Source organism: Oncorhynchus gorbuscha, linkage group LG20 (genome assembly GCF_021184085.1).
Source record: "Oncorhynchus gorbuscha isolate QuinsamMale2020 ecotype Even-year linkage group LG20, OgorEven_v1.0, whole genome shotgun sequence".
NCBI lineage: Eukaryota > Metazoa > Chordata > Actinopteri > Salmoniformes > Salmonidae > Oncorhynchus > Oncorhynchus gorbuscha.
The window spans coordinates 4,947,398-4,957,397 of NC_060192.1; the positions used below are offsets into that span (position 1 = coordinate 4,947,398).

The window sequence follows — 10,000 nt, forward strand, 5'->3', positions numbered from 1 at the left end:
ACCTCCCACACTGCCCCTACTCGGATGGTATCGCGCCGTCCCAACCTTCGCTCTCTCTCCCCCGCTACTCTCTCCTCTTCCATTCTATCATCTCTTCACTCTGCTCAAACCTTCTCCAACCCATCTCCTGATTCTGCCTCCTCAACCCTCCTCTCCTCCCTCTCTGGATCCTTTGACTCTCTATGTCCCCTATCCTCCAGGCCGGCTCGGTCCTCCCCTCCCGCTCCGTGGCTCGATGACTCATTGCGAGCTCACAGAACAGGGCTCCGGGCAGCCGAGCGGAAATGGAGGAAAACTCGCCTCCCTGCGGACCTGGCATCCTTTCACTCCCTCCTCTCTACATTTTCCTCAGTCTCTGCTGCTAAAGCCACTTTCTACCACTCTAAATTCCAAGCATCTGCCTCTAACCCTAGGAAGCTCTTTGCCACCTTCTCCTCCCTCCTGAATCCTCCTCCCCCCCCCCCTCCCTCTCTGCAGATGACTTCGTCAACCATTTTAAAAAGAAGGTCGACGACATCCGATCCTCGTTTGCTAGGTCAAACGACACCACTGGTTCTGCTCACACTGCCCTACCCTGTGCTCGGACCTCTTTCTCCCCTCTCTCTCCAGATGAAATCTCGCGTCTTGTGACGGCCGGCCGCCCAACAACCTGCCCGCTTGACCCTATCCCCTCCTCTCTTCTCCAGACCATTTCCGGAGACCTTCTCCCTTACCTCACCCCGCTCATCAACTCATCCCTGACCGCTGGCTACGTCCCTTCCGTCTTCAAGAGAGCGAGAGTTGCACCCCTTCTAAAAAACCTACACTCGATCCCTCCGATGTCAATAATTACAGACCAGTATCCCTTCTTTCTTTTCTCTCCAAAACTCTTGAACGTGCCGTCCTTGGCCAGCTCTCCCGCTATCTCTCTCTGAATTACCTTCTTGATCCAAATCAGTCAGGTTTCAAGACTAGTCATTCAACTGAGACTGCTCTTCTCTGTATCACAGAGGCGCTCTGCACTGCTAAAGCTAACTCCCTCTCCTCTGCTCTCATCCTTCTAGACCTATCGGCTGCCTTCGATACTGTGAACCATCAGATCCTCCTCTCCACCCTCTCCGAGTTGGGCATCTCCGGCGCGGCCCACGCTTGGATTGCGTCCTGACAGGTCGCTCCTACCAGGTGGCGTGGCGAGAATCTGTCCTCACCACGCGCTCTCACCACTGGTGTCCCCCAGGGCTCTGTTCTAGGCCCTCTCCTATTCTCGCTATACACCAAGTCACTTGGCTCTGTCATAACCTCACATGGTCTCTCCTATCATTGTTATGCAGACGACACACAATTAATCTTCTCCTTTCCACCTTCTGATGACCAGGTGGCTAATCGCATCTCTGCATGTCTGGCAGACATATCAGTGTGGATGACGGATCACCACCTCAAGCTGAACCTCGGCAAGACGGAGCTGCTCTTCCTCCCGGGGAAGGACTGCCCGTTCCATGATCTCGCCATCACGGTTGACAACTCCATTGTGTCCTCCCAGAGCGCTAAGAACCTTGGCGTGATCCTGGACAACACCCTGTCATTCTCATCTAACATCAAGGCGGTGGCCCGTTCCTGTAGGTTCATGCTCTACAACATCCGCAGAGTACGACCCTGCCTCACACAGGAAGCGGCACAGGTCCTAATCCAGGCACTTGTCATCTCCCGTCTGGACTACTGCAACTCACTGTTGGCTGGGCTCCCTGCCTGTGCCATTAAACCCCTACAACTCATCCAGAACGCCGCAGCCCGTCTGGTGTTCAACCTTCCCAAGTTCTCTCACTTCACCCCGCTCCTCCGCTCTCTCCACTGGCTTCCAGTTGAAGCTCACATCCGCTACAAGACCATGGTGCTTGCCTACGGAGCTGTGAGGGGAACGGCACCTCAGTACCTCCAGGCTCTGATCAGGCCCTACACCCAAACAAGGGCACTGCGTTCATCCACCTCTGGCCTGCTCGCCTCCCTACCACTGAGGAAGTACAGTTCCCGCTCAGCCCAGTCAAAACTGTTCGCTGCTCTGGCCCCCAATGGTGGAACAAACTCCCTCACGACGCCAGTACAGCGGAGTCAATCACCTGAAACCCCACTCTTTCCGGAACACCTAGGATAAAAACCCCAAATCCAAATCAAATTTATTTTAAGGAATACCTAGGATAAAAGGCAAACAAAGTAAATCCTTCTCACCCCCCCCTTAAAAGATTTAGATGCACTATTGTAAAGTGACTGTTCCACTGGATGTCATAAGGTGAATGCACCAATTTGTAAGTCGCTCTGGATAAGAGCGTCTGCTAAATGACTTAAATGTAATGTAAATGTAAATGCAGTAGGAAAGACCTGACCCTCAGAGCCTACCTTCTATTGACCCTGTTGACTCATCAGTAGGAAAGACCTGACCCTCAGAGCCTACCTTCTATTGACCCTGTTGACTCATCAGTAGGAAAGACCTGACCCTCAGAGCCTACCTTCTATTGACCCCGTTGACTCATCAGTAGGAAAGACCTGACCCTCAGAGCCTACCTTCTATTGACCCTGTTGACTCATCAGTAGGAAAGACCTGACCCTCAGAGCCTACCTTCTATTGACCCTGTTGACTCATCAGTAGGGAAGACCTGACCCTCAGAGCCTACCTTCTATTGACCCTGTTGACTCATCAGTCTGTTGAGAGACCCTCAGAGCCTACCTTCTATTGACCCTGTTGACTCATCAGTAGGAAAGACCTGACCCTCAGAGCCTACCTTCTATTGACCCTGTTGACTCATCAGTAGGAAAGACCTGACCCTCAGAGCCTACCTTCTATTGACCCTGTTGACTCATCAGTAGGAAAGACCTGACCCTCAGAGACCCTACCTTCTATTGACCCTGTTGACTCATCAGTAGGAAAGACCTGATCCTCAGAGCCTACCTTCTGTTGACCCTGTTGACCCATCAGTAGGAAAGACCTGACCCTCAGAGCCTACTTCTATTGACCCTGTTGACTCATCAGTAGGAAAGACCTGACCCTCAGAGCCTACCTTCTATTGACCCTGTTGACTCATCAGTAGGAAAGACCTGACCCTCAGAGCCTACCTTCTATTGACCCTGTTGACTCATCAGTAGGAAAGACCTGACCCTCAGAGCCTACCTTCTATTGACCCTGTTGACTCATCAGTAGGAAAGACCTGACCCTCAGAGCCTACCTTCTATTGACCCTGTTGACTCATCAGTAGGAAAGACCTGACCCTCAGAGCCTACCTTCTGTTGACTCATCAGTAGGAAAGACCTGAGCCTACCTCTATTGACCCTGTTGACTCATCAGTAGGAAAGACCTGACCCTCAGAGCCTACCTTCTATTGACCCTGTTGACTCATCAGTAGGAAAGACCTGACCCTCAGAGCCTACCTTCTATTGACCCTGTTGACTCATCAGTAGGAAAGATTTGTTTCTCTTTTGGTCCAATCAACAACAGAGCGATATGATCCTTGTCTCAGCAGGATGTTGTATCTATAACTTATGTCATGCCTTATTGGAATGGATTTATTGATAATATCTGTTGGAAAAAGTGTGGATGTTGCCACACACATACCTACTTGTTAACAAAATGAAGGAAGTTTCATTTAAAATGATTAATAAATATGATCCTGCCAACCACTATATGAAGAAGTTTAAGGAAAACATCAACTCAAATTGCTCCTTTTGTAATGACCACCCAGAAACAGTTTTGCATCTTTTTTGGCATGTAAGAAAACTGTGGCAAGACATCAGTAGATTTATAATTGAACACTTTTATGAAGGTTTAACACTATTGTGGAGATGTACTGCTTGGATTCTTTACATACGATAGAAATAAGCTGAACATTATGTAATTCATTTCATTATCCATAACCACAAATGTAAATTTACAAACAAAAATAAACATTTTCTTACCCTACAAAAAGAGTTAAATACAATTCGAACAGCTTTTTTGTTAGAGTAAGTGTATGTATGCCCCATACGGTCCTTATGTGATATTGTACCCCCTAGCTCGATTGTCCATTGTTTATAATCTATATATACACACTTGTGTTCCCTCATGTACTTTCTGTATTGATTGGTTGTTAATTTATATATATATTTTAAAAGCACAGATTGATGGGTGCACTTCCTGCTTTTACTTCCTGCTGCGCTCCTATGGGCTAGGTGGAAAACATATCATTTGTCACCTTCAACCTAGCCTATGGGTACACTCGCAACGGAGTACGCTGAAGTGAACTTTACGCAGCATCTTTCTTGCTGCAGACCCAACACACCATCTGTCTGGGTTCACGGGTTTTTGTGGTCCCCTTTTTTACTACACTGGCAAAATGGCCGCCAGTCCACCCGTTATGGCATTAAACCATTATTAAATCATTGACTTTCTATGGGCAGCACATGTAGCCAGGAGTTGCAGCCAAAAGTAATTGGCTGGACAATAACCGTCATCCAAAACTCCACGAGTGTCTTCTATATGTACCTGTGAGATGATGGGAGTGCATCTTGAAGGGTTATTCCGTGGGAGGAAAACAAATGGATGGAATCCTTAGTGGTGAAACTGACACTACCGTTGGCTATGTAACAAACAAGTTACGGCGAACAATGAACACGGGCTTCCCCCCCCCTCCGACGTCATTGCACGTGTGATCAAACAGCATGTACTGAAAAGACATGTGGAGATCACGTTGTGCGATGCTCATCACCTCCACTTCGTCAACAAAAACAAAACATAACGGCCCTGGGGCAGACGGTGGCGCCGTTTCCCCTACCGCGGGTTCCGACTAACACAGATTGAAATATAACATTAACTTGGGTTTTTCCTATATTAAAACATGAAAAGTTTCATTATAAGAAGGGGAACGTGTTATGAATCTATCCATTAAAGGCACTCTAACCAAAACCCTTTCCACCCCCCACCGCGTACTGCAGTCTGCTGGAGCTCATGCTAAAACTCTGTCAGAACAACCAAGATCAATCTGTTTTGGTTTGCCCACTTAATTTAATATCGCTTTCGTTGAAACTTTTTTCTCCTCCTCCTCCCTCCCTCGCTCGCTCTCTCTCTTTCCATCTCTCCAATTTGTCCTGATAATGAGTGTTTACTCGGGCTGCCTGGGATTTTCAGCTGTTAAATTAACGAGCAGAATTGTGACGGTAACTGGCTTTTTAACTTGGCCGATGATGAGAAGCCAGTATTAATTTGGCCTACAGATTTCATTTGTTGCGAACAGGAAAAAGCGATATAAATCAGAGCGGGCCTGATTAAGCCCTGCCTGGAATGACTGGGCCGTAATGAGGGCATTATGCTGTGTTTGTTGTGGAAGCACTGGGGTGAGCTGGGATAATTACTGTGTGTGTGTGTGTGTGTGTGTGTGTGTGTGTGTGTGTGTGTGTGTGTGTGTGTGTGTGTGTGTGTGTGTGTGTGTGTGTGTGTGTTTGAGAGCGAGATAGTGTGTGGGATAGTGGGTATAGCATGTATGGGTGCGTGCGTGTGTGGAAGCACTGGGGTGAGCTGGTCTAATTACACCCTCTAATGGAGGGAACAGGGTCAGCTGCCGGCCTGTCACATAGCGCGAGCAGGTAGGGTGTGTGTGTGTGTGTGGGTGTGTGTGTGTGTGTGTGTGTACGTGTGAGAGTGCATTGTGTGAGAGAATGAAATAGAACGTGTCAGGGACAAAATTTGCCAGTGTGTGTCTGTGTTCAACAGTTACGTCTCAGATCTCATTCATTGCTACCAACAGGAAGCTAAATGACCAACCCACAGCTGCACTGCCGTTATGAGAGCCCTTCACAATAGAGCACAATAAAGCAGAACGTTCCTCTTTTCAAAACTAGTTGAACGGCTATTTACCACAGGGGAGACGAATTACACAGTAAACAAAAATCACTTGCCTCCAATCAAATTAATTTGAATTTCTTGGTCCTGTGCAGCTGTAAATCAAACAAAAACACATGGAAACCAAAAGTTTGAATTTCAACATTTTGAATAAATATAGTGCTGCGCGATTAGCTGAAATGTCGTTTTATTTCCGGCCAACGTCTGTTCAATGATTCTAATTCCATTTAGTTCTGGTATTTTCTGTGAGCTCAAAGCACAGTTGTTGGACTTAGTAGGAAGTCGTAGTTTTCAACAAAGGTTACTGCAGAAAACGTGGTACTTAACTACAATGGCCATTACGTAGCCTTCTTCAGAGACACACGAGACAGAGAGAAGAGCGTGACATGAGGGAGTGGGACAGAAATGGAAAGGTGAGGTAGCCCCATCTCTAGCCAATAACACATCGAATTGACTGATAGCTGGCATTTACAAACAGGTTTGAAGGTATGCCTTATGTACTTTGAAGAACTACTAAAATAGTGATTTCGTCCACCAGCCAGCTAGCCTAACTAGGATGACTCATTGGGGAGCAGAGCAATAGATGGTGGCTGCTACTGCCTGAGCAGAGGTGTGATGACTGGGCATGAAATACCAAAGTCATCATACGAAAATAATGTAATAATAATAATAATAATAATAATAATGTAATATTAATAATGTAATATTAATAATGTAATATTAATAATGTAATAATAATAATAATAATAATAATGTAATATTACACAACTGAAATATTTTATTAAAGTTAAAGTGATAAAGGATGGGAAGTCGTTACTTTTATTAATGAAACTGCTACTAAAGTCACCATCATACTAAAACAGCTATTTAACATAGCCAACTAAACTATTTTATTAGAGTAAAGTCATGTGAAAAAAAACAACAAATAAGCGATAAGCAGCAATGGGGCTTTTATTAATAGTTGTATTCTGTGTCGTTACAGAATTCAACTGACTTAATGCATTTTTTTGCAAAAAATATATGAATCGAAACCCAAATCAAAAACCGTGAGGATTGTTCAAAGACTGAGCCGACTTCAGAAAGCACCAGCCCCTCGGCACTAAAATAGTGAATGGTACAAGGGTGCCAACATACTTAACCGCAACTATACGTGTTGAATGATTCATTATAGTACCTGTCTTTGGCCGTTGGTTTGACTGTCTTCTTCTGTGGTGGTTTCTTAGTCGTTTTCTTCTGTTCAGAGTCAGACTCACTGGAACTCTTCTCTGATTGGCTGGAGGACTTGTCGGACTCTTCACTGCTCTTTTCCTCATCGCTCTCCGCCTCACTGCTTGACTCTAACACACGCACACGCACACGTTCATCTCGTACGATTATGAATACAACCTTGACTGGCATTGCAAGCCCTCACAAAATAACATTATACTTTATGGTACACACATGGTCAAACAGACCTTCACTACTGCTGCTGCTGTCATCACTGCTACTGCTCCCTGAGCCCTTCTCCTCTCCAGAGTCAGAGTAGAACTTATCATCTGATGACTTGGACAGCTTGGACTTTCCAGTCTTCCCTGGCGACGGAGCCCACTCCTTCACCTGGCAACGGATTAGGAAGTGAGGTCAGAGGAAGGGAGGTACAGTAAGAGGAAGTAAGGAAAGATTGAAACAAAAAGTACAGTACCAGTCAAAAGGTTTGGACAAATCTACTAATTCAAGGGTTTTTCTATATTTTTTTTAACTATTTTCTGCATTGTATAATAATAGTGAAGATAATAGTGAAGACATGAAAACTATGAAATAACACATATGGAATAATGTAGTAGCCAAATGAAAATACATTTTATATTTGAGATTCTTCAAAGTAGCCACCCTTAGCCTTGATGACAGCTTTGCACACTCTTGGCATTCTGTCAACCAGGTGCACCTTGTTAAAAGTACATTTGTGGAATTTCTTTCCTTTGAGCCAATCAGTTGTCACAACACAAGGTAGGGGTGGTATACAGACAGACAATAGCTCTATTTGGTAAAAGACCAAGTCCATATTATGGCAAGAACAGCTCAAATAAGCAAAGAGAAACAACAGTCCATCACTACTAAGACATGAAAGTCAGTCACTTCGGAAAATTTCATGAACACAGAGTAGGTGAATGGATGAATTCCGCATGTGTGGTTTCCACCGTGAAGCATGGAGGAGGAGGTGTGATGGTGTGGGGGTGCTTTGCCGGTGACACCGTCAGTGATTTATTTAGAATTCAAGCCACACTTAACCAGCATGGCTACCACAACTTTCTGCAGAGATACGCCATCGTATCTGGTTTGCGCTTAGTGGGACTATCATTTGTTTTTCAACAGGACAATATGACCCAAAACACACCTCTAGGCTGTGTAAGGGCTATTTGATCAAGAAGGAGAGGGATGGAGTTCTGCATCCGATGACCTGGCCTCCACAATCACCTGACCTCAACTCAATTGAGATGGTTTGGAATGAGTTGGAACGCAGAGTGAAGGAAAAGCAGCCAACAAGTGCTCAGCATGTGGGAACTCCTACAAGAAAGCATTTCTCATGAAGCTGGTTGATAGAATGCCAAGAGTGTGCAAAGCTGTCAAAGCAAAGGGTGGCTACTTTGAAGAATCTAAAATATTTTTGATTTGTTTAACACTTTTTTGGTTAGTACATGATTCCATAGTTTGTCTTCAATATTACTCTACAATGTAGAAAATAGTAAAAATAAATTAGACCTCTGGAATGAGTAGGTGGGCAAGCTTTGACTGGTGTTGTATGTGGACACCTGCTCATCATCTCATTCCAAAATCATGGGCATTAATATAGAGTTGGTCCACCCTTTGCTGTTGTAACAGCCTCTACTCTTCTGAGAAGGCTTTCCACTAGATGTTGGAACGTTGCTGTGGGGACTTGCTTTCATTCAGCCACAAGAGCATTAGTGAGGTCGGGCACTGATGTTGGGATAGGTCATTGTCATGCTGAAACAGGAAAGGGCCTTCAAACTGTTGCCACAAAGTTGGAAGCACAGAATCGTCTAGAATGTCATTGTATGCTGTAGCATTAAGATTTACCTTCACTGGAACTAAGGGGCCTAGCCCGAACCATGAAAAACAGCCGTAAACCAATATTCCTCCACCAAACTTTACAGTTGGCACTACGCATTGCGGCGGGTAGCGTTCTCCTGGCTTCCGCCAAACTCAGATTAGTCCGTCGGACTGCCAGATGGTGAAGTGTGATTCATCACTCCAGAGAACGCCATTCCACTGCTCCAGAGTCCAATGGCGGTGAGCTTTATACCACTCCAGTCAACGCTTGGCATTGTGCACGGTAAGCTTAGGCTTGTGGCTGCTCGGCCATGGAAGTCCATTTCATGAAGCTCCCAACGAACAGTTATTTGATGAGGTGGCTTCCGGAGGCAGTTTTGAACTCACTTCAGCACTTGATGGTCCCGTTCTGTGAGCTTGTGTGGCCTAACAATTTGCGGCTGAGCCGTTGTTCCTAGATGTTTCCACTCCACAATAACAGCACTTACAGTTGACCGGGGGCAGCTCTAGCTGGGCAGAAATTTGACCAACTGTTGGAAAGGTACCATCCTATGACAGTGCCACGTTGAAAGTCACTGAGCTCTTCAGTAAGGCCATTCTACTGCCAATGTTTGTCTATGGAGCTCCCATGGATCTGTGCTCAATTTTATACACCTGTCAGCAATAGGTGTGGCTGAAATTGCAGAATCCACTAATTTGAAGGAGTGTCCACATACGCTTGTATTCATAGTGTATCAACACGGGGCTGTATTAAAATGTCTGAATTGACCACGGCCACCCTTGGTGTAGGGCCTGGGTGAGGAGCGGGAACGGGTAGTGGAAGTAAAGATGGATCCTTACCGGCTCAATCACCTCCACGTTCCTCACGGATTGGTCAGGAGCCACGGCAGGCCAATCAGAGAGCTCCAGGTAGCCGCTGGCTTTGGTGTTGATGGTGTGGGACAGCGTTCCCAACTGGTAACGATCACGGTCTGACAGAGAGAGAGGAGAAGACGGAGAGAGAGGGAGGAAGTAAAGGAAAAAGGGTAGACAAAGAGAAGGGAAAATGTCAGAGGAGAAACATAATGAGTAACATTGGAGGGAGAGGGGGTGAGAGGACGAAGGGGAAATGGT

The 10,000-nt window shown here is 45.8% G+C and overlaps 1 protein-coding gene across 1 annotated transcript in view; it reads right to left on the reverse strand.

The window, feature by feature from the left end:
* The window catches only part of ap3b1a (adaptor related protein complex 3 subunit beta 1a), a 68,431-nt gene that overhangs the window by 29,206 nt on the left and 29,225 nt on the right, over positions 1-10,000 (reverse strand). The window contains exons 17-19 of the mRNA XM_046316875.1: positions 9,728-9,858; positions 7,294-7,435; positions 7,014-7,176 (exon numbers count right to left, since the gene is read on the reverse strand). Of these exons, the coding sequence (XP_046172831.1) occupies positions 7,014-7,176; positions 7,294-7,435; positions 9,728-9,858 (436 nt within the window). The remainder of the gene's footprint in view (positions 1-7,013; positions 7,177-7,293; positions 7,436-9,727; positions 9,859-10,000) is intronic.